The 25,473-nt window shown below is 37.1% G+C and overlaps 1 protein-coding gene across 3 annotated transcripts in view; it reads left to right on the top strand.

Moving 5' to 3' along the window:
• The window catches only part of PDLIM5 (PDZ and LIM domain 5), a 134,180-nt gene extending 108,943 nt beyond the window's left edge, over nt 1–25,237 (top strand). For all 3 annotated transcript variants that reach the window (XM_075201574.1, XM_075201588.1, XM_075201581.1), the window contains 5 exons: nt 7,412–7,583; nt 11,100–11,280; nt 15,183–15,303; nt 17,832–17,947; nt 19,843–25,237. In XM_075201574.1, the coding sequence (XP_075057675.1) occupies nt 7,412–7,583; nt 11,100–11,280; nt 15,183–15,303; nt 17,832–17,947; nt 19,843–19,932 (680 nt within the window). In that variant the 3' untranslated portion in view covers nt 19,933–25,237. The remainder of the gene's footprint in view (nt 1–7,411; nt 7,584–11,099; nt 11,281–15,182; nt 15,304–17,831; nt 17,948–19,842) is intronic.
• Nucleotides 25,238–25,473: the final 236 nt, after the last annotated feature.

The following is a 25,473-nucleotide window of genomic DNA, read 5'->3' as shown; positions in this document are numbered from 1 at the left end:
TTAGTGCTGTATCTATCTGCCCCAGTTCATCCGCATACTATTTGCCCTTGCACTACTTATTCTCCGCTACTACTGGTCATTACATTCAATACTAGCTGTGTCAGTACAGCTCCTACTACCCAGAGACTTTCTACTCTTCTAGTGTTCCTCTTTCTACCCTGCTCAAGGAGGTCCCTGCTCTCATCATGTATAGCTGTATCCGTCAGTTTACCATACTCTCCAGAGGGCCGCGACTTGCACAGTAGAAGCCGCTAAAACCCATACTTCCTTGCGGGAGTTCTTGGAGAAGACCAGCCGCTGTGAGACTCCGCGCCTCTGGTGAGTAGAAGTCTATTCTGGTAAATTCTGGGTCGAGACTCCTGGTGACCGTGACACTTTGTTTAGAAAGTCTGCGGTGTAAATGACTTGTTAGAAGATTAAACCTATTTTTGGGAATGTATATTCTGCAACTGTTGGAACAAAAAGGTCTAATGCTAATCAGGCCTTTTGATGTGTGAGGTTTCACTTGGAGACAGGAAGGTTTAATTTAAAACGTGCTGCTACATTTCCTGCGTCTAAAGCAAAGATGCCGGACATCACAGCGTTTCTAGAATTACTTGAGCAATAAACATCACTCTGCTTCAAAGACCTGCTTGACAACTTAATATTCAATACTCAATATTGCTGTAATCCTGTGACCTGCCGATTAGACCCTAAAATCAAATCCGTTCTCCGGGTGTCTGAGATTTGGACCCAAGCTTTTCCAGTACCACCGCTCTGCCTGCTACCCATGCAGCTCTGGTCAGTGTGATAGGCCAGGAAGGATCCATCCACAGCAACCCGGATCCATAGTAAGAGGTCCGGAGTTACCAGCCCAAGTACACCAGCACAGGAGTACACTAGCAGTGACAGTTACGCAGAAGGAACGTGGTTCTGAGCACCATAAAGAAATTCAGTGGTGGCAGCATTGTAAGCCCCTCCTACTGCGGCAAGAGGGTGCATTTGGGATAACCTAAGGGAAAGGTGGCAAAGTAAGCCCAGCTGGTTCCCAGCAACAACAGACAGGGTGGCATAGGCGGTCCATCCTGTCACACATACTATTTAGCATTTAGGGCAAATTGTTTCTCTTTTGCCAGACTACAAGACTGCCTGCAACAATATGGGTTTTTGTTTTTTGGCTTTTTGTGTGATTCTCCCATAATAGTCTTTTTATGCACTTGAAGGTTGTCGACCCATCTACATTATCGTCATTTGCAGCTACTGACTTCTGCAACTTGTTTAATGTCACAGTTGGCCTCGCAGTAGCTTCTCTGAAAAGTGCCCTTCTTAAAATTGCAATTTGCAAAAAGCTTTAAACTTTTTTTTTTTACTCCAAAATGATCTAGTAACAGACTATATAAGAGTTACATCTCTCTAGTTTACACATTGCTGCTGTAATTGGATTTTACCTCTAGATGGTGCTATGTTACTGTAATATGAATTACATTCTGCCCACAGTTGTACATGAATACATTTCATGAAACCATTTTCAAAGTTTGAACTAAATAATAAACTGCATTTATTCTAATTATTCATCAGCTGATTATAATGACTTGCCCTCTATCGAGAATACAGGAAACGGCAATTAAATTAGGATGAGTCAAGTTTATGATTCTCAATCTTCCTAAAGTATTCTTTTACCAAACAATTACGGTGGGTGTGTAGATTTTAATTCTAACTTTGCTTGTCTTCCCTGGATTAAAGAATTGTAAGAGATAAAAATAAAATATGTACACTGGACATTGCATTTATAGTTTAGCTGCAAAGGGACATGTGTGTCCTGGGAAAGTGTAATTAGATATACAAAATCCGTTTAACTTTTACTGTAGTTGAAGGAGAGTGGGGAGTTATTGGCTAGAGTGTAAAAGACATTTAGTTAAAAGTTCAGAAAGCAAAAATTTGATGTGGTTGAACCTTTTAAACTCTGTAATTAATATAAGTTTTTTGTACATTGGTTCAAAAGGAGTCAGATCATTTACATTGACAAGAGCAAAGAATTTGGTAGTGACCAATGAGTAAGAATTTCATTACTCTTGCCAATTTTGTTTCTTTTTTCTTTTTTTTTTTAAACTCCTTAATTTGGAGGGGGATACATCAGGTCAATTTTACTTGAATTACTGGTTTGATCAGAGCCAAGAATAGATATTCTAAGAACAATGTACAGCTGTACAAATAGTGTTTTATTCTAAACAATACATGGGAATAATCTGCACTCATTTTTAACACAGGTAGAGCAGGGAATCGTGTTACCCAGTAGAATATATTCAGAGTCAGTTTAGTTGTTGAAAGGAACACACTTTGTATACAAATTATATTGTTTAATGGAAAATTAGTTCCATATAAATTGCACACATACTTTACTTCAGGCAAGGTTTGTAAAATGATTTGTACAATGATTCACCTTTAACAAATGTGTTAGGCTTGACACACACTGGATAATTTTCTGACCAATGCTTTATCTACAACAATTATACCCACGACTGAAGGTCCGATCTCTCAGGTGATTCACGCGTACACACTAAACAAGTTTTAAATGATTTGTTTCAGACCAGACATTTGGCCAGCAACCTTTGACAGCCATATTGTTGTCTTACAAGATTTTGATTTCGTACACAATAAAACGACGTATGGGCTCCCTGCTGCAATATGCTGAAGAAATTTAAATAAAGGGCAGAACATCCCCGGAAAAAACCTCCCAAAAACTTTTAAAAGGAAATGGAAACACGTCATCGCCATTCTACACCAGAAGGAACATGACTTCTGGTGTAAAATGTTCTTGTTAAATACATATTGTGTTAATGTTTTTCATTTAAATGTTTGCATAGAGGTGGATTACTGTACAGAATTTTCAAAAAAATGGACACATATAGGCCAGTGCTAGCAATTCTAGCTACTGCTACAAAAGAAAGTTTGATTGATTTTATGAACTTTAAGTTGTAAATGATCTGATCTGAATAGAGTTCAAAAATAACCTAATTTGGCACCGAGTTCAGCAAGTGGTTTTGCATGAAGGGAAGCTAGGAACATTTTCATTTTGGAAGCTGAAAGTTACAGAACTTCCTTTGTTTTTACTCAAAGGACAGAAGCATGACCATATTCACCTGAGTTGACAGTATGACATTACACATTTGGGATTTTGAGATTTTTCAGACGTGTGTGTCTGGTCTCCTAAATTGAAATAATCTGTTGATCAAAAGCTTTTAATCCAGATTTAAGTGTTGAGTGTTGTTTTTTAAAATAAGTTCTGTTTGGAGCTACTGATTAATGCTACTGTCTATGTACACCATGTTTGGAGATATGCAAGATGACCACTAATATTCATGTATCATAATTTAAAAACAACTAAATTGGTTTAACTATTGAAAGCTCATCTTCCTGACTTAACTTTGCAGTGCAGCTATATGAGCTCACCACATGAAGATTAAATATTTGTCTAATTTACTGAGTGGCAAACAACAAAACAATAGCCTTTTTAGAATATTTGAATTTCTCTCGCAATACTTCATCTACAGGCCCCACCATTAATGTTTAAGGGGCTTACAAGTACCTTGAATTTATACACTGCAAGAAATACTGTTCAAAAATGTTGACTAGGTTTATAAAACTCTTAGACAATATGAGGGCTGGATTCCTGCATACCATATTTGTGTGTATTTTATATGTATATTATCCAAAAATCAAAAATATTATCTGACATGGTAGCTTGGGAGTCTTGTGTTTACCTTGGTCATCATTTTCTACCATAACTTTTTACATTTGGAATCCCTCTTGCCTCTGCAATCATAGCCTTGCCCATGAGAATGTGTATCTCCCCTTTCTTTTACGTGCTATGGCACCGGAAAGAGAACTTAAATCACTTGGCATATACTACGTGTGTTCCTGAAACAGACTATCTGTAGTTTGTATACCAAGTCAGTCAGAAGATATCTGATGCAATGTATTGCAGGGTATTTCCGGAGAACTAAAGGGGTCTCTGCCCAGCTGTTTTGATAAAGCTTACTTTCCATGGGCCCCGATGCATCCCATTTACCCCATTGCATGCCAACATCTATCACCCTTGGAGACCAGACTGGAGCTCTGTTCAAAAATGGTATTCGTCAGCTATCCTAAACAGGATACTCTTGCTAGCATTTCTAGCAATGTCTTCTCTATTGTTAGACCATCAATATCTACCAAGCGTACCAACAGGTACAATGCAATGTATGCACTGGACAAAAATTGTTGCACAGAAATACAATTTTTGACATTTTCATGTAAATAATTGACGCTACCCTGCAATGATCACTGTGGCATTAACTGCTCATTTATACATATGTGTATAGTAATATATGAAAAGGCTTGCATTGGAAAACCCTCTCCATCTCAAAGTAGGTGCAGAATTCAATTCACACATCTTAGATTGTCCTGTCCACAGCTCTTTTGCTTATATGCTTATTTTAATAGTAGGAGCACAAAGCAACAATCTTAGTCCACCAAGCTGCCATCTTCATCTGTATAAGCAGGTGCAATTACATAACAAACATATTCAGGTACTCCACATGTTTTTGCTTGTCATAAATTACCGATCATTTTATTTCAGTGATCAAATGCCTTCTTCCTTCAGTATTTTCAAGGGTCTCAGTGATTTCCTAACTAACATACATTACTGGTCCTCCCAGTCCAACAAAGTTTCACCCTTTTCCACCCAAACCTTATGTGACCATTCCACTTCCCCAAAGTGCCCTGCTCTAATCCCTGTTTGGAATTCAAAAATTGGGATGGTTGGAGAGCATCTTACAGTGAATATTGAGAAACTGTCAGGTCAGGACACTGTTTCCTAATCTCCCGGTGCAGTAACATTATATGCATTATTCATTTTCTCTCTTTATTCTGATTTATTTTTTCTGTCCATGACAACAAGCCACAGGAATGTATCTTGTCAAAACTGATACAAACTTTGACTTCACCAAGCAAAGCACATTGTGAGACAAGTGCTGGTGATTTGTAAATGTCAGCCATTCAAATAATGTGCTTACAGCACGAAACTAAGAGGGTGTGGGGGGGATAATAGAAAGTTAAATATTAAATTGTAAAGAGAAACATGAGCTTTGTTTGAAGAAGGTGCTACTAGCTGCTGTCATGTACTGAGGAAAGCATGTACTAGTAGTTTTAGCCCTGTTCCATTTTGAAACATTCAGTAAATGATCACCTGGTTTTACCTTTTCTATTGTGAGCATATGGTCAGAAATGTGTGTGTATATATGTGTATATATGTATATATGTGTATATATGTATATGTGTGTGTATATATGTATATGTGTGTGTGTGTGTGTGTATGTGTGTATATATATATATATATATATATATATATATATATATATATATATATATATATATATATATATATATATATATAAAAGTTAACCCGTGCATGATACTCATGCATTCTAGTCAAATCAAGCTACTTAAGGTGTTAAAAAGGTTCTTGTCATGCATTTGGGCCATAGCCCAGGCCTCAACCACCAACCACTCCCCACTGTCACCCCCGGCAACCACCAACCACTCCCAACTGTCACTTCTCCTTCAATAAATATATATATATTTTTTTTAAATCTTTATAAACACTTTTAACAATTAACAAATTAAAAACATCTTAGTATACCAAATTTCAGCCCTTTCTGATTTTTTTCCCCCACACACTAAGAATTTAGTAGGTCAGTGTATAACTCCGCCCAGCAGGTGGTGCTGCAGCTTGGTTTTATTTTTTCCACACACAGACAGACTAACACACGCCACTAGACATTTATATTATAGATATCTCATAACAATTTACCTGGGCAGAAGTTGTCTTTGGGGCATTTAAATATCAGTGTGAAATGCTAGCTGCTGGGAAGAATAATCTTTTGAGTGCAAGTCTAGTCACATTTTCCTTAATTTATCATGTTATGCATGCTCTGCTTGGGATCAGTATGAATCATGATTTTGAGAATATAGATATTGGCACCAAAGAATAATGGGTTGGGTAGGTTATTTCAGTTGCGATTAGAGCGACACTGGCTACAGCGACATAAATATATTGAAGACTATGAGGCTGACACGCAAAAATAGACTTGTCATGAAAGTGATACAGAACATTTCCAATGCGGGTGCTATCATTTGTGACTACAGAAAATCCCAGCAGTTGAAATTGACATCACATAAAATGGCGATACTGAGTTTCCCAGTGTTAAAGCAGCAACAGCAAGACCCAACGCCTTATCCTAATGTGAATAGTAACCATAATCCTAACCCTAACCCCAACAATAATCCTATTCTTAATCCTAAACCTAACCCTTAGTTTCTATTATCCTTGCCGCGGGCCCTGGCATTGCCGCTTTAAAAGCGGAAAACTCCATATCGCTGTCTCTGTGATGTCCATTTCAACTGGCGGGTATATTCAATTGTTTGATTTCCCCGTGGTGTTAAAACTATTTTCGTTATAACGGTAATAGTAAGCTGGATTTCAGCTCGCAGCTCCCTGAGCCGCGAGCTGAAATCCAGCGAGAAAACTACCGTAATAACAGTATTTACGTGCACTATTACGGTAATAGTGCGCGCGCCGCGAAAACGTTGGCTAGAACGCCAACAATTGAACATGCCCCATAGTCGTTGATATATTTATTTAACTGTAGTCTGTGTCTGTGTAATGTCACTTGGAATGATGACTACCACCGAGACTGACAAGGACTTGTTTATTTCTAAATATTGTGTAGTTTTTTCTTTTTTGTGAATTGTTCCATTTTTTGACTATATACAATAGGAATATGCACAGGATAGCTCTTTAACTTCAAGTGTATTAAAATATTGAATAGTTATGATAAATATGAATACCAACTTTAATCTTACTAACCGATGACATTCAGAATATCACATCAAATCCATATAGGAGACTACTAGGGACCTTCTGGGCAGATTGTTTACTGACCATATTGTAAGTTTATTACAGCGTGTTTATCTGTGGAGCAAGGAGGTTTAGATCTGTGGTCTTTCTTTTGAGCAATAATAAACTGCACTCTGTAATATAAATTGTTTGCCAATTTAATACTCACTCAGTGTTCTTTTTAATTTTATAAAAACAGCAACCAGAGTCTGTGACACGTTAACATTAAAACAGATTCATCCTCTTCATTGGCAGCATACTGTACAATAACTGACAATTGTTACCAGAAATCTGTTAAGGGTTGAATGAATGGAGAATATGTCAAAATAGCCATGCTAGAAACCCTAAAGATCCCACAAATACATTTAGTATCAGTATATTGATTGCAATTATTAAAGTTGTAACTTTAGTATTTTGTATGCTTAAGACAAGAGCAATTAGATATTTAATATTAATTGCTCTGCTGCATCTAAATTATCCAATTGTCTTTTTCAGCCCCTTTAACTGGAAGGATCACAAACCCACCATATGCATCCAAACCAGCAAATAATAACAAGCATATTGCACCACCTCCTTTGGATGACCAAGACACACTGTTCCAGAGGGCAGAACATATACCTGCTGGGACACGCACCCCAATGTGTGCCATCTGCAACCTAGTCATAAGGTATAGTATATGTCCTTCTAGAATTTTCAGGGCTGTGGAATGAACCACTGTGGAACATATAGGGGTATATTTACTAAACTGCTGGTTTGCAAAAGTGGAGATGTTGCCTATAGCAGACAATCAGATTCTAGCTGTCATTTTGTAGAATGCACTAAGTAAATGAAAGCTAGAATCTGATTGGTAGCTATAGACAACATCTCCACTTTTGCAAACCAGCAGTTTAGTAAAAATACCCCATAATGTGTGTGGTTTTGTTTTAATCAAACAGGGGAGGGTGTCAGGACAGGATCCTAGGGCATGAGACAAGATGCCCGTGGAGAGGGCGGTGGGGTCACAGGGAGAAGGTGTCAGGAGATAGGAATGCAGGGTGATGAGAAAGAGCGGTAGGTATCATGAAATGTATATAATATACACACACTACACCTTTTTTATCTGCCATAACTAATATCCCTACTTAAATTGGACCATGGTAACTTCAGGCATGCCCAGCCTTTGTGGAGAGCCAAATTCAGATTCAGTTTCTCTCTGCTGAAGCAGGGCCATCTGGTGGCACCAATGTACTCAGTGGTGGACTGATGAATAAACGGTTACCTTCTAAGTTAAAGCAGTGGAGTTGAGATGCATCCTGGGTGAGTGAGGGGATGAGGAGGAAATGAGGGAGGAGTTAATAGTAATGGACTAGTTTAATTATAGATAATTTCTGACAGTGGCAGGTTAATGAGAAAGGGTTAATGCTGATGCAGAAATGAGAGATTGGTGATGATGCAGAATGGAGGGGTTGATGATGGGTGAGTTAGTGATGGTTGATGCAGGGGTTAATGATGGAAGATTTGGAGTATTGATGACTGATGATTGGAGGGTTAATTATCACCCTATCGAAGGCACATGAAGGGAGCTATGGGATGGAAAGGGGAGTTGAGTGGAGGGCTGAAGGTGGTGTTGGTGTATTGCGAGATAGAGAAGGTGTTGTGGGGGAGAGAAGAAACAGAGGATATAACGATGGAAGAAAAGACCAATTGAAGGAATACGGGCCTGCAGAGAGGAGGGATAGCAAGGTGGAGAAGGTCCTGTCGAGATGAGTTCCGGGACCCTTTGTATGTACTCTTATCTGGCACTTTAGCAATGTTCTCATTTCACTGATCCTCCTTAATTACTTGATGCCCATTTCTGTTATAGGAGCAGTGCATCCACTTAGCATTTAATCATCACTGCTAATTGCAGTGGTATCTGAGCTTATCGGATTTTCATCCTGTTTGAGGAGGCCCTCAGGCTCCATCCCCCATAGAGACCTAATAACATTGCGATTAGTGGTCAAGATGAAACAGAATCCTATACAGTGCTCCTATAGTGAAAAGTGCATCTGGTTTCTATGTAAATTATGGACCAGTAGTGAAGGAAGCCGGGGTGGAATGGTAAGTTACTGCAGAGTAACTATGACTGACACTCTTGATTTCAGGGTATTTTTTATTTGAACTAAGGAAAGCCTTCAGTCAGGAGTTTTCAGGCTTTTCCAGTTAAAACTGAAAATCTGTTTGGTAATGTTTTGCACGCTTTCGTCGGTTTTCATTTCTGTTAAAGAAACTGCCATCCTATATGCTACTGTAATTTTTAATTATAAAAAAATGCTGTAATGATGTATTGTAATTTGGTAATACTCTTATTACGTGTATTACAAATTTAGATGAATCCTTTTCATGTTTAGACCACGCCAGTTCATTGCCTCAGATCATATTTGAATGACTGCAGCTGGTTGCTTTAATGCAATTACAGTTCATGCCCTTGCTGGCAGGAATACCTTGAAGTAAAGCGGGCATTTGTATCAAGTGACCGTTCAGAACACCTGTTTTGAAGCCAAACTACATTCAGGACATGGATGCATTGCTAGACAGAATGAAAAGCTAGACGAGATCCCTTAGATAACAAACCCTTTTTGTTAGTACAATTAATTATTGATTTTTTTTCCCCCTCTTTTTTTAATTTTTTAAATGTGTGACAGGTTCTCAATAACTTTTAGCAAGGCATGTGTATTTCAAGCAAGTTCATAATTGTATTGCCACAAGAAAGAAAACCATGAGTAAGATTAATAGTAATTAAACAAAAATGTTTTCGATGTAGGTGAGTAACTGCTTCTAGAAACTCTATTTGGTTTATATTTTTAACCTTATTCATGGCCCACTTAATGCTGAATGCAGTATTAACCGATGTTACGCATATGAAAAGTGAGTTGTGAGATTAAAGAATTTACACAGCACATTCCAGCATACAGTATAAGGATTAGCCATATTTATTTTCAAATGGACAAGCAGCAATTTATAACCATGAGCTTGCACACTCCTTTTTACATCTCTGCATTTTTAAACTAGTGCTCCAGTTTGTCATGCTTCATAATATGTATGGTAACCTTATGTAAGAGTGGGTGATATAGAGCGTGACTCTGATTATTCTGCTTTCTACATAATCCCTTATTCACCTGGAGTTGAACTTGGTTTTCTGACCAGAGAATGTCAGCACTGTAATCTTTAGAGAGCCATCATTGTGCAGGGATTCTGTTGCTGAAGCCTTTTTTTTCTCCTTCTCCTTTTGTATCCGACTTTACTTCTGATATTCGTTCCGTAACATTTCCATGCTCTCGAGGTTCCATTTTGTAGGTAGCGATGTCTGTCTATTTAATACAGATAGAAACTCAATCCTGTCTGGAACAGGAAAACTTGTCTTCTTTAGTGTCAGTCTTTTGTTAATGAGTCCGTTAAATTAGTCTGTGCTGACACTCAGAGAAGAGAGCACTTTGTTGTACATAAGGACTTCTATTGTTGCTTCTGTACATAGCTGAGAGGGCACTAGTGTATAAAGGTGCTTGTACAGAGGATGGGGGATACCAAGTTAGGTCAGTATTTCCATTGTTCGTCCATCCTCAAGGGCTTTGCAGCTTGAGAAGTAGTGTAATTGAGATTTAAAATTAAACTATAAAATGTAGGATAAACTTGGTTTCATTTATTCTTTTGTTAGTCATTGCTCCGCATCTAGAAGAGAATGAATATCAAAATGCAGGGTTTAATTGCAGCTTCATTTTTTTTTTTTTTTCATTTCTGAACTCAAAAAACTGCAAAAGGTTTAAATATGTGCTTGTGCCATATAACCTAAAAATACTGTTGAGAAGATTTTAGTAGAGAATGAGATTTATATAATTATTCTAAAGAGTTTGTTATTGTGTACACACACCTAATGTAATAAAGACATTTTTATTTATTTTTAGTGGGTGCATTTAAAAACTTATACATATTAAATGGATGAAAAATATGAGAATTTCTCAGAAATTTTAGGGGAACCGTTTGATTTGCATAGGTAGGATATTGTAAATGTTATGCTTACTGTAATGGTCTATGTATCTATATCTTTCTATAGAGATATATTATATATATATATATATATATATATATATATATATATATATAATACTATTATATATATGCCTAGTAAAGACAATGCACTAATGTCCACCTGTTTTCCCTATATCAGAGGACCGTTTTTGTTGGCTTTGGGGAAATCGTGGCATCCAGAAGAATTCAATTGTGCTCACTGTAAGAAGAGCATGGCCGAGATGGGCTTTGTTCAAGAGAAAGGGTCGCTCTATTGTGAGACTTGTTATGAGAGGTTCTTTGCACCAGATTGTGCCCGTTGCCAGAGAAAGATACTTGGTGTAAGTAATATTTAGTAAATTCGTCATGTTCATCCTATATTCAAAGTACCTGTTAAATGTGACATAAAATGTCAGAGGAGGGTGTTTCTAGCTTTTATAAAGATGTTACTTTGTATACTTTAGTAGAGTTTAGTTTGCCTACAGAGCCATTTTTTTGTGCAAGTCCCATGACACCCTTATCTACTCACAAAACCCACGTGTCCATTTTTATTCATATGTGAAAATCTGGGATAACAATGGTAGTGGGAGAAGCCGCGCTTCCTACTGGATGTAAGTGCTGCCACTAAGTAGAGCCTATATGATAGGGGGAGTTCCCACCCTCTAATAGTTATTAGAATATGGTATAATAGGTTCTACGGCGCATGTGCAGCCTTGGAAACTAGACATCTCCGACAGGACACATGAGCGAGAACTACCACCCGCACTCCTTCCCACGTGGAAGGAAGGAATGCCCAGACTATATAGGAGAGGAACGTCACTACTCTACAAGCAAAATCTTTTCACAAATGTGAGTTATTGGGAATATTTCCCACAACAACATCTGGACAAATTTGACTTAACAGTCTCTGGGGCATATTCAATTGTTGGCATTACTGGCAAAAGTAACACGGCGCGCGCACTATTACCATCATTACGGTAATAGTGCGCGTAAGTACCATTATTACGGTACTTTAACGCTGGATTTCAGCTCACGGCTCAGAATTACCGTAATAACGGTAATACTTTTAACGCAGCGGGGAAATTCAACAATTGAATATTCCCCTATGTATGGAACTATACATTATCAATTCTCTTTTCTTATCAATTCTCTTATCAATTCTATTTTCCATTCTCAATCATCTTCATATACTTTGCATCATCCACTGGACGGACCTACTTTTGCATAGATATAAATTGCATATCTGCACTTAATTTTTATGTGACTATTTTTTCTTGGACTGCTTTAATTTACTACTCGCAACCCACATCCTGCGGTATTACCAGAATCTCAATACATTGCAGCTTATGTATGTCATAATTCTGTATGTTATTCTGGCCAGAATTTTTATTTATGATGTCACAGTGGTACCTATCACATTAAAGTTTATCTGTAACATACCTGCCCTTAGATTGTACGCTCCCTTGAGCAGGGCCATCTCACCTCCTGTTTCCTGCACCTTTAACTCTGCTCTCCAGCTACCTTTCCCCCCACCCCTCTGGGGGTCTCCCCGTCATCCGCGCCCTTCCTCTTGGGCTCCGGCGCCTGCTGGTCTTCCCTCCCCACTCTCTCTAGCTGTGCTTTGAGCTTACTGAGTTACTGTGCTTATTGTTTACTGTACCGTGCCGTCCCACCTTGTATTGTACTTGTTTGTCCCTGTACGGCGCTATGGACACTGAGTGGCGCCTTATAAATAAAAATTAATAATAATAATAATAATAACATTATACATCTTCATGCATTCTAGAACCTACTATACCATATGTGAAAATCTGTTAACAATACAAAAGCTTGAAGATATGACCTAGTGACAATTTGACAGGTCAAATGCCATCTGGCCATAGAATGAGATAAGTTTGCTGTTGGCCTGTACTGAGGGAAAACATAAACAATGATTAATTTAACTCTGCCCAGTACAGTGGTGTGCATATGCCATATAAACCTTTTTTTTATGGCTAGTGTTCAAATGAGTAAATCTCTGAATTGAGAGGCTAGAATTTAAGAATATCATAAAAGCTCCTCTTTCTGTATTTGGCACCTTCATGAGAAAATACAGAATGAGCTTTGATCAGTCAGCAAGGCTTGCAAAAATGAATGTTTTGCTCTTAAGTTAATCTGAAAGAGTTGTTTCTGTCTCCTTGGTATCATTACTCTAACTTGTTTTTGTAGCGATTCTCAACAATAGCAAATGCAGCAGACAACCTAGACACCAAGGCTATCCACTTTCTCAAGTGAGACATTTGAGCTGTAAGGATCTGGTGTTTGCTAATGATTTAGAGGTGTAGGACTGTGTAAGCCAGAGTGCTTTATCTGCAAATCAACTGCTTAAATAATAGAGATTTAATTAGGCAACCGTGTTCCCAGTGTCTGCCCCAGAACCCTTTTTAAACAGAATGTCCGTGTAATTTGGGACAACAGCATTAAGTATATCGCATATTACATGATGTGAATCCATTAGTCCTGCTCCCAAGTGCTTTTTTCTATACAGTAGATAGATGACAATCTACTGGTGTAGTTGGAATTGTTCAGGGAGGAACCATAAATTATACAATAAATAGGCATACAACCCTTTAGCGTAGATTGTGTGTTTTATAGATGGGTCAGATGAAATCTGCAAAGACTTTGGCCGTTTCAGATGTGACGTTAATCAACTGTCTGTTACTAATGTTTATTCGATGGCGTATCCAGCCCAGCTGGAATAGTCATCTGTAAGAGTGCAGGAAACTTGTAACACTTCATCTTTCTTTCTACCAGTCTCAACACATTTCATAACTATTTGACCAACAGTCCAATGAGATGTCTTTTTTTAAAGGTGCAGGGCCCTATTACAGCAAAGAAGCTGCAATTTGTTGAACATACATAGCACAGTAACAGCACACCGGTTTATAGAATTACAAAGGTTTTAAATATGAAAGCACTATGTAGCTGTTCTTAATGATGTGAGACTTGGCATGCTTGTCAATAATAAGACATGCAAATGATGACAAAATTTGCTTGCATGTATACATTTTTAATTGTAATTTGCAGAGCTGAAATCACGAATTCCCTGCAAGTTGTTCTCATTTGTAAATTTAAAGGCACTCTAATTCTATTTATTTTCTGTAAAATGGATACAGTCTGCTCCTATTCATGTGTGATAATCATCTCACATTGCAATCACTTTTGGCTGGTCTATTGAGTGGGTATGACCTTGTTGGATTTGAGGTCATTGGAGGGCATGACCAGTGTTCAGAACACAAACCTGACATTTAGATCACCCCTCTATGAAGGAAGTGCTGCTATTTTGTATGGCTTTGCTATAAAGTGATACCAGCGTGATGTAAATGATTAGGAGACTAACTTCATTATTTATTTATTTTTATTTTTATTTTTAGTCAAAATCAACTGGAAGAAACATGTCTAGAAGTTTTTTATGTTATCCGACTATAACATTCTAAATAAGCGTTACTAGATGGGATAATTTGTTAAGTCATTCCTAACTGCTGACTGTAATTTACATCGGCGGCAGGAAGGTTTTATGTTGCCCACGCGCTGTAACCTTGGGTTCCCATGTAGAGGCTTATGGTTCCTGGCCATCCATTTACTGTACACAGCATTTAATGTGAATGCTATGTATAAGGCTTTTGAGAAGCCTAGGCATTGAGTTCCGTAAATCCTTTGACATCACATATCGAAGGATATGATATATGTATATATGTGTCTGTCTATATGTATATGTACAAATTATGTAATAATTAAGAACGTATACTTAATCACTATATTTTGAAACCAAAATATGAAAAATCGCTCAGTATATTGAGGGAATTAAGTTCTTGAAATCAACCAGTTCTAAACGGGTTTGTAACCTTTTGATTTGTAATTAATTTCTTATTATTCTTCCATTGGTTGCAATGTAGGTTATGATAGCAATCATTGAAGGGTAATAATAATGTCTTGACACCTTGAAAATTATATATTTATTGATCCAGAAAATTAATCTGCACGATTACCAGAAATAAACACTTAGAAAAAAAATGAAGAGTCAGCTAGGTTGTGGATGCTTCAATTATTAATTAGATTCTCAAGTAACCAGTTCTTGAGACTCCGAGATGAAAGCTGAGCATTTATTGAGCAATATATCAAGTGCAAAGCACAATAACCCTCTATCTACCATTTATATCCAAATAATTTATTGATCCACACTTCTTTCTCTTAACTGTAACAGGAAGTCATCAATGCTTTGAAGCAGACCTGGCATGTCTCCTGTTTTGTGTGTGTAGCCTGTCACACTCCTATTCGGAACAGCGTCTTCCACTTGGAAGATGGAGACCCCTACTGTGAGACAGGTATGTGTCAGATCAAAGAAAAAGCCCTCAAGCGATTCTTTAGTTTATCAACATATATAATATTATATTAGATATATGTGTGTATGTATATATGTGTGTGTGTATGTATATATATATATATATATATATATATATATATATATATATACATATACACACACACACACGTGAGCAAATACTGTAATCCTCTTTGTAGGTGAAAATGTGTGCTATAAAACCCATCCGTCACCAGCTTACAGATGGTGCAAAGTTCAAGTGTTTTTGCAGAGTTAAAAAAAGAAATGGAATATCCATGAAAATGCACCCATACATATTCACCCATTATCTCCTTTCAATAATCTCACTCCACAAAATAAAATCTAATTTTTGCGCTCCTACATGAGAGAGGACTCCTCGATGTACCTAATCCATACTTCCATAGAAACATTCTAGCATCTCCTTCTAGCCGCTATATGCTGCTCCCCTAAATGCCGCAATCTTGCTCCGCAAACACTCGTGCTTTGATTAGAAATCTATGTGCACATACACAAATTGAAACAAAACAGTCTTTTTCAACTGTGCATTGGCCATTTTGCATGCTGTAAAAGAGGCATATTATTTCCCTATATTATAGTATTTATATGTGGGAGTTGCACCTGCAATATTGCTTGTGCTACTAAAGTAAAAATAACTAATATCCATAGAGAGGCATAGAACAAGGAGACCCAATGACCATGCTGTAGAATACTTACTCTTCATTTATTATTTAACATATTATGCAGTGCTGTACAGAGAATATTTATTTATTCACATTAGTACTTGACCCAGTAGATCTTGCAGTCTAATTTACCTAGGGCAGCTAAAGAGACATACACACCAATTTATTTAGAAGTGAGATTGCGTGAGAGCACTGGTGCACCTGTAGGAAACTCGTGTGGACATGGGGAGGACTTAAACTCCACGCAGATTGCAGTTTGACCAGATTGAAACCCAAGGCCCTGGAGCTATGCTAACCATTATGTCACTCTATTGTCAGGAGTTTTCCTAACTTGTTTTCATCTATGATTTAACATTGGGATGCCACTGTTTGTTTTTGGTACTTTATTGTTATAAAAAAAAAATCTTTTCATAAATTCGGTGCCTCTGTTATATCGTTATTGTATCATATTTATTTATAGTCCACAGTAAATTTGCAAAAAAATGATGCACCATGAACAGCATAGGAACTCATGGGCCCAACCCACATGCTAAGATTCCCTGTCTTTGGTATTGTCCTTTTTTGTTATTGACTAGAAGTGCACAGGATGTATTTGTTTGTAAAATGTTAGTATTTTGTTTATATAAATACTTTATTACAAGTTCATGCTTGTCATTTGATTTATGCTTAGTGTTTTGTTCTGATGATCCTCCATTTTAACTCATACTTGCCAACTCTCCCGGAATGTCCTCCGCATTTCGCGTGAATCTCCCGGACTCCCGGGAGAGTGTGGCAATCTCCCTGATCTGCCCACTTCCTAGTGAAGTGGGCAGAATTAGGTTCAAACGCTGCGATTCAACAGGAATCGCGTTGTTTGGCCCTGCCCCCGCTGTAAAATTATGCGTTTTGCGTCATTACGTCACGGGGCGGGGACAAAATGACACGATTTTCGGAGCCCCGCCCCCTGCACGCCCACCTTTCCCGGCAGCCTCCTGGATCATACTTGCCATAAGTTGGCAAGTATGTTTTAACTATAATCTGCAGAGAGCACTAAACCACTACATATACAGCAGAAAAGACAGCAACACCTTATGTCAGCAGACAAAGGAGAACATCACAATAAGCTTATTTTCTAATTAAGCAAACTGCTAATTATATTGTGGTTCATATATTTTTAGATGTTGCAGTTGGTTAATACTTAATAGTGTTCCTTTTAGACCGTTCGTATAATGTGAAACTAAAAACAGGATCATATTCTGCATCTTGTACATCTTCCTGGCTCTACAGCTTTTAATCTGTAATTTAAATAATTCATATACATTTACATAGAACCTGCTGTAATTTATACTAGTCTAACATTTGACCCTTACTCATTCTGTTTCCAGAGCACAGGCTTGCAAGACTTACGGGATAGTGTGTTTCCCCAGAGTCTTCTGGGCCCCATTATAAAGTTATTGCCATTGTTCTCCATTATTAGTGTTGTACTGAGACAGTGCAGTACATGCTCCTTCTAAATAAATGGCCTTCTGGGTTATTAGATTTCATCTTAAAAAAAATAAAAGTCAGGTCTGCATCCCATCAGATCTATCTCTCTGTACAGATAAGGAGCATAAATGTCATTGGAAATTCTTGCGGTAGCCAAGTTAAGCTGAGGAGCAACACTGGCCCATGTATGATAAAAGTAACATTAGGTCCATCCATGTTATTTTCCTCCTTATGTTTTAGCAATCATCAAACTCATTTTTTTTCCTTCCTGTGTTTTGCTGTTACAGAATATTTCTCTGACTCTTATGTGATTTAGGTTTGAAAACGTTTTAGAAATGCACATGGTAATGTTCAATATCTTGTTTAGATTATTATTCCCTATTTGGTACTATATGTCATGGATGCGAGTTTCCTATTGAAGCTGGAGATCGCTTCCTGGAAGCACTGGGACACACTTGGCATAACACCTGCTTTGTCTGCTCGGTGAGTATTAGATCAGAAAAGATGATGATGAAACGTAGCTTGCAATAGGCTGTATTTTACAAACATAACAGCGGGTATCACCGACAATGGATCTCTTACGTCCATGGCTTCACCATGTAAAATCCCTGTAATTTAATTGGCTAAAATTGCATGGTTTCAAGGTTATGGGCCACAAGAAGCTCCCTTTGTAACAGAAATGCAGAAATGTTTGGACATTAACTAAAATTCATAAGTATTTATTGTCCACACAGTAAATACATGGCCACCAGTCACTGTACTGCATGCCCCACACAATGAGGGAAGCTTCTGCAATTTATTTTATTTATTCTTCTGCGTTACACAAAGTTCACAAGTTTACATCTACATTTTCCACTATAAATGGCAGTCCCACCCACACCTGCATATAACACCACTGCTCATGTGTCTGATCAGATTGTGGGAAATGGCTAGCTGAATTGTGCAGAGCAAGGACATTTAATAGCATGAAGATTAGAATGTTTACCTTATCTTGTAAGTAATCACATTTTAAACCACTTGAGTTGAGGTTGAGATTGTGGGTGTATTTGAAGAGGCTATTGATGACCATTTATTTAATTTACAAACCTCACCAATGGTAGATTGTTGCGGTGGTAGTCAGCATACCTATGCTGACTATCCCAACAAGACTGACCCCAACATCAGCATTCCGAAGGGTTGCTTCTCGACCTTCACCGATGACGACTCCTCTTCACACCGACTTCAGCCAATGACGACGAAGTAAGAAGGTGGCTGCACTTGATGACGTCATTGGCCATGCCAACGCCATTATCGCTGTTGTTAAGGGGGTAATGTAAGTATGCAACCATGTACAATGTAGTTTAGAAAGGCTCCTACACTGTACATGGGTGCATACTTACATTACCCCCTTAACGACAGCGATAATGGCGTTGGCATTGTCAATGACGTCATCAAGTGCAGCCGCCTTCTTACTTCATTGTCATTGCCTGAAGTCGGTGTGAAGAGGAGTCGTCATCGGTGAAGGTCGGGAAGCAGCCCTTCGGAATCCTCAGGTCGGGTAAGTCTTGGCGGGGTTCTCGCCATCGATATGCCATACCCCACCCCAGTAGCCACATAAATACAGATTTCTCAAGATGGGTATTGTTTAACATGGTTGCAACAAATCAAATATTTGCTTTCATTGCTTTGACTACACTTCACAGCTAAAAGCAGATATCAGATTGGTTTCTATAGATAGAACACTTCATTACTCTTTGCATTATGTTATTAAATAAGCCCATGTGTCTGCACTATATATGTAGCACTCATACCCATATTGAAGGACCACTGTAATAATGAAAAATTATTTCTATTCCAACTCTTAGTGTTTCATCCTGTGCTCAGTGCATTCAGCTGGGGTAGTGTCTCAATATAAATTATTTGAGGGACCATGAATTAAAAAAGAATAATGTAATTAACATCATATTCCTCAGTGTTTGTATTATATACATTGGATTCAACCATATGTATAGAATGTAATATCACTTGCTGTGAAGGAGAACCTATGTATTCTGTGGTCAGCCATGTGTATACTGGGGGTGCGGAGTAGTATTTGAATTACTGGAGACCTGATCTTTTGGTTTGTGTAGTCAAGATTATTACTACCCTTTATATGTTCTGTAACATGATATGTACAATGTACTTTGATTATATAGAATACATCATCATTTTCAGAAGGGAGGCGCAGTAGGCAAAGGATGGCTGGTGGAAAACATAATCCATGTTTTCTGTAAACCCCTTTGCTACTGAAGGATTAGGCCTCAAAAAAGCTAAATATTATCAGAACTACTTTTATTTTCTGTATAAGGTTCAATAAGATCTTACTTCTTTCTAAATGTATTTTTATTTCTCCCTTGTAGGTATGCTGCGAGACCTTGGAGGGACAAGCTTTTTTTTCAAAGAAGGATAAACCACTGTGCAAGAAGCATGCTCACGCTGTTAACATCTGAGGTCTTTATCAACACAGTCTGTTTTCCTTTTCTACCGAAGATGCCTCATCGTGGAGAAATGTTAAGATAGATCAACAAGTTCATTATAATGTTGATTGAGGGTTATTACTGTTATCTTTCTTTGAATAATTGATACAATATGCAAAGTGCAAAAAAAACTTTGTATACTTATTAGACACTGCTGGGGTGAAAGTAATATCGTGCATGGCCAAAATTTTTTTTTTTTTGTTGTTTTTTTTTTTTTTTATGGTTATTTTTTTTTTCAATCCAAACATACAGTTTATTTATTAGGGTTTCGTCTTCAGTCTATGCAGTGTGCCACTCATGGCGATATATATAAATCTACCACAGACAAGACAACTTATTATCTAAAGCCATCACTTTCTTTATAGGACTTATAATTCCTATACTGAAATAAAATTTCATAAAACATTTATAGTAAAGATATTACATTTTATAGGAAGCGGGAAATGTACAGGTCATGATGAGTTTGGAAATGACCTGTAGACCAGGCCTGTCCAACCTGCAGACCCTCCAGATGTTGTGAAACTACAAGTCCCAGCATGCCCTTCCAGCTATCAACAGGTTGTCTACTGGCAAAGCATGCTGGGGCTTGTAGTTTCACAACACCTGGAGGGCCGCAGGTTGGACAGGCCTGCTGTAGACGTACAAATAGCTAGAGCTTTATAGTATGGAGTGTTTCTACGTGTGGGTGGTGCATAATAGAAGCTTTTATTTGGGGGTGCTTTTATTTGGATGATCAAGCAATAAGTCAAATTTTAAATGTCTTTGCTAATGTTATTGTGCTTTGATACTTGGTGAGAAGCAACTTCCTATTTCTTTAAGTCTTGAATCTGAACCCCAAGATAAATTAGAGTATGTTTGAGGAAGGTTTGCTAATGCAACATTAGGCAACATTGAAAATAAAGAAACACCAGGAAAGGCCAGGAAATTAAAATAGATGTACGACTGAGCACACTTGGAAGTGCACGCTGTCCTTATGCTGTGTATAAGAGTCATACCAGGAGACAGTTAATTGTTCCTGCTTTCTCTCACTCTCTGCATCCCAGCGGCATCAAATTGCTTATGTAACCCCGCCAATTGACAGAGCTCTGAATCAGACGTTGATTGTGGCAGCGTAATGTTGGCCAAGACAAGATGGGACAAACAAGTCTAGATCCTCACCCCCTGGAGAGTATTTTGTTTGTCAAAGTAGAGACTCTTATACGTGCAACAGAGTGAGAGCTGAAACCAGTGTATTAGCTAATTATTGTCATTGAGCAGTATATTTGCAGATATGTTATTTTTTTTAATGCATTTGATGTTTTATGTTTGGGATACTAGGAAATGGGGTTAGCTGTCCTTTTTTCAATACATGGACATGACTGTTTAACCGAGGTTGGAAAATATTGACCACCACAAAGCTGACTGACTGACCTTTATAGCTATTATTTTCTTACAGTTAGCCGGATCTTTTGTATCAGTAACAAACATTATGCTAATTGGTCACAGTGTACACTGTGTATGAGACAAATGGAAAGCTTTGGCATACCATTTAGGTAGTGAATATAGGACGTGCTTTATATACAGTTAATATATTTTGGGTTTTTTTGTCAGCAGATGTAAAGTAACTGGTTTCCCAGGTGACAACATGTCTTTAAAGTTGAGACAAGTAGAGAGGTCTCATCTGTCTACCAGTATATGCATCAAATATAGCTCACACTGAGTATAGTGTATCTATAAAATGAGGAGTGTGTTTAATATATAAGTTGTGCTCATTATTTATGAGGAAGATTTAGGAACGATTTTTCTAGGGTTTAGAACATTCCTTGTTGTTTCCTGTAAGACTTTTTGTTCCTAATCAGTTAAAAAGGCAGGTGCTGCAGCATTGATTTACAAGTCTGTATTACATGCGTTTCTAGTGTTGCACTGGTGTACGTGATATTGTTTTAAGGCAAGGTAATTAGTATTTATGTAGTTCTTTATACATACATGGCTGATGCTGAGAATGGGCTACATTTGCACACATGGAGTAACTGTCATCCTGACTGGTAAATCCTGCAGTAGGGAAGGACAAGCATGCGGATTAGACTGATGTCATCAAAGGACACTATATATTTTAAGCTGTCCTGTCCATAGACCTGTTCCTTGTAGATATATACAACTGTAAAGCTGGTAAAAAATATATATATATATTTGATATAAGTAGCAAAATGGTATAAAATTAATTTCTGGCTTAGATCATTGAAAGTTTCTCTAGTACCATCAAGTTAATACAAACAATTCAGTATCTATTTTTACTGATAATATTTTAAAGTGATAAAAAAAGAAATTTAATTATTGACTTATTTCTAAACATAAATAAATCCAGCATTGTAGAGTGTGCTGAAATAACATGTGACGGTCACAGTAAATTACACATCGAATCTCACTGCTGCCCAATGTATGACGCTTAAATTCTATTATTGTGCAATGATTTTCTGCACCTTTTAGGAAACTGAGCACATATTCTAGCCCTATATATCAAAGATTTTACATTTTATACAAATTTATCATGGATTTTTAATTCCCTGGTGTTTAATAGTATTACATTTGTGCTCTTTTGTAAAGGGACAATTTAATTTTTGAATGAAATTCTATAAATGGTCCTGAATGTATCTATACTAGTAATGTTGACAGCGGTATCTCATCGGTGCCCTCCATGTAATTTTGACTATTAGAAAAAGTAATGAGATAAGCGAAATCAATTCATTTTCAAATCCTACTACATTTTCTGCTTTGTTCTTTTCACTTTGTGTTGCGAGGAATAAAAGGAACACTGCAGATATTGTACGACACTGTAGTGCACCATCTTAACTTGAAATGGTTCTTTTACCAGTCCCTATGTAACAGAACAGATATAATAGGAATACAATCTTATAATTTGAAACTACATTTTGCTCCATAAGATCAAGTTGTGGTTTACAGCAGTAAAGGTCTATTGTGATTATCGTTTACTGCAAATTTGATGAATATGTTAAAGATTACACTAATTAGATATTAATTTTAATCTGTACACATTTGGTTATATGGGCCACACATGGTACAATCTTACTTTTTGGGCCAGAGCATGACACAACTCAATTTGGTCACGTTTGTAGGCAGCCAAGTCTACCCATTTATGCCCTGGCCAAGTGGCTGGATTTCTTACGGCATCACTGTGGTCTGTTAGTGATATCAGATGTTGTTTGTGATCTGCAGTCATCTTCAGACAGCATTTATTTGCATGCTCGATAATAGTCTGATGTTGGGCATGGGGTTGTTCTGGGAGCACACACTTTCTGCTATCAGGCATATTGCACATTATCACTGCTGATTTTACAGCATGTGTGGCCACCATTAGAATAATGACCATGAAAGTCTTGTTGCTATGGATTATATCTGTGTTATTTGTGACATTTTGTTTTTTAAACTTCCTTAAACATTGTTGGATCAGTGCTTCAAAGACTAAACCAAATTGTTGATTTATATACAAGTACTATATTTACTGGAAGACTATTTGTAAAATCACTTGAAATTTCTCACTTGTCCTGACACAAAATATATTCAATTTAACAATCCTCCCCACGTGTTTAGTTTACAAATCTTACACCCAATTATTTCAGAAATCTAGTTTGAATTATTTAAACAAAACCATATATTCATGGTTAGTTTGGTATAACATTTAATAGATTTTTATAAATGTTTGTGTTTTTGTAATTAATTTAGAAACTGCTTAGATTTTTGTTTGGTTTAGATTGGAATCTGTATAAAATATCATTTTAATCAACAACACAGAATGTATTGCTAATAAAGAGTTGAAATAAGAGAATTGCAGACTGTAGCATGGAAGAAATGTATTACAAAGGACTTTCTCTCTGTGGTACGTATGTACTTTTCATTTAGTGCAATAATGTAGTGCTGTCCACAGGTACGGCACACCTCTCTACAGGCTGTATCAAATCCATAACCGGTTCCTATATAGGTTTATGCTCGCCCTACTATAAAGTCACTGTCGAGTTCCATGAGCAGAGACTAGTTTGGTTTCACTAAAGTGTTGACATCAGAACTTGCTGGTTTATACAGATATTTTTTTACAAAAGCTAATACATATATTAGCAGTGGTTGTGTATTACAGTAATAGTGACACACTGATTAACAGTGCAGGCCTTTTCCTGCTACAGTGAAGCCATTATTAAGTACCTTTACCTGTATTGATAGCCCTTTAGGCTGTATTCACACTTTAGTGCTTTTTATCCGATTTCATGTCTTTGGACACATACAAATTAGGTAACAAATTAGGTAACTCATACAAATACTTGCTACATTTTGCAAATCAGTTTATGGTTTGTGTTTAGAACACTAAGACAATGTGTTTACATTTTATAGACATTTAGGTATATAACGTTGAAAGCACAAATGATGATTTGTTAACAGAGCAGTCTTCACATTTGTGGACCCATTCGGCAATGAAGTCTATAGTTTTGTAATGGGTCCGGAAATGCTACTGATTTCTGCATATATTTTGCACTAGTAGAACATGAAAACAGAGGCGGAAATTTGTCTGCATTCTGACCTACTGTATTGGTAGACCCAGTATTAAGGTGGTAAGCGTTGGGGATGGTGTTCATTAAATGAACAATGACCTCATTGTTTGTGTCTGAGATTAATGTACCTCTTCTCAGATTTGTAAACACAGGGAATTGCTTTAAAATTACTTTACCAGGGATACCATGGCTTTATTTTTAAGTTCCAATTAGTGAGAAGGACTGATGAATTTCTAATTGTGTTGCCTGTCCGTCCACCCCCAAAAAAAACAACCTCTTTTGTGTTATTTACGTTCCAAAATATTCCTGTTACTAAAGACCACTCCAAATTTAAGAGTTAAGGGTTTCCACTTTCTACTTTTAATAAGTAAATCTGAATGTTCAGGACATTCTATTTATATATGGTAAACAGTTACTGTAAAGGTGGTATTGCAGCAAAGAAGTGGGTGCGTATACGAATGTATAGAATTGGAAAAATAATAAACTACATTTCACTTACAAGTAATGGAATTCTGATTGTACCAAGTAAACTGATTCTACAAAGACCATTTACACTGTTTTGTAGATCACCTTAATAGCAAAGTTTTATTTTTTTCCCCTTGTCTTCCTTTATTGTCACATTTTCTATATTTTGCTCTTTGATTTAAAATGTTGGTGATGGAATTTGTATTTTCTGAATTTGTGAAACAGGGTTTTAATGTGCACAATATTTCATTAAAAGCTTTGTTATAACAATCTTACTAATGTTTTTGTGTTTAATTTGAAACTAATTATTTTCAAATCTGTACACTTGGTAAATTGACTTTTTAGTTTTCTTTTATAAAAAATTGTATATGGAGTGAGCATATTTTTTCACATTGCACATGGGACTTGAGCAGCATTGCATTATTTAAAAATTATTTATAAAACTTTTCATATAGCTTCATGGCATAATAAATGATCATAAGACACAAGTAAAATATTGGTTGGATCTTGC

The sequence above is a fragment of the Mixophyes fleayi genome, chromosome 1 (assembly GCF_038048845.1).
Source record: "Mixophyes fleayi isolate aMixFle1 chromosome 1, aMixFle1.hap1, whole genome shotgun sequence".
NCBI classification, from domain to species: Eukaryota; Metazoa; Chordata; class Amphibia; order Anura; family Limnodynastidae; genus Mixophyes; species Mixophyes fleayi.
The sequence above is the reverse complement of the archived record's forward strand: the minus strand, read 5'-3'. Positions and strand labels throughout refer to the sequence as shown.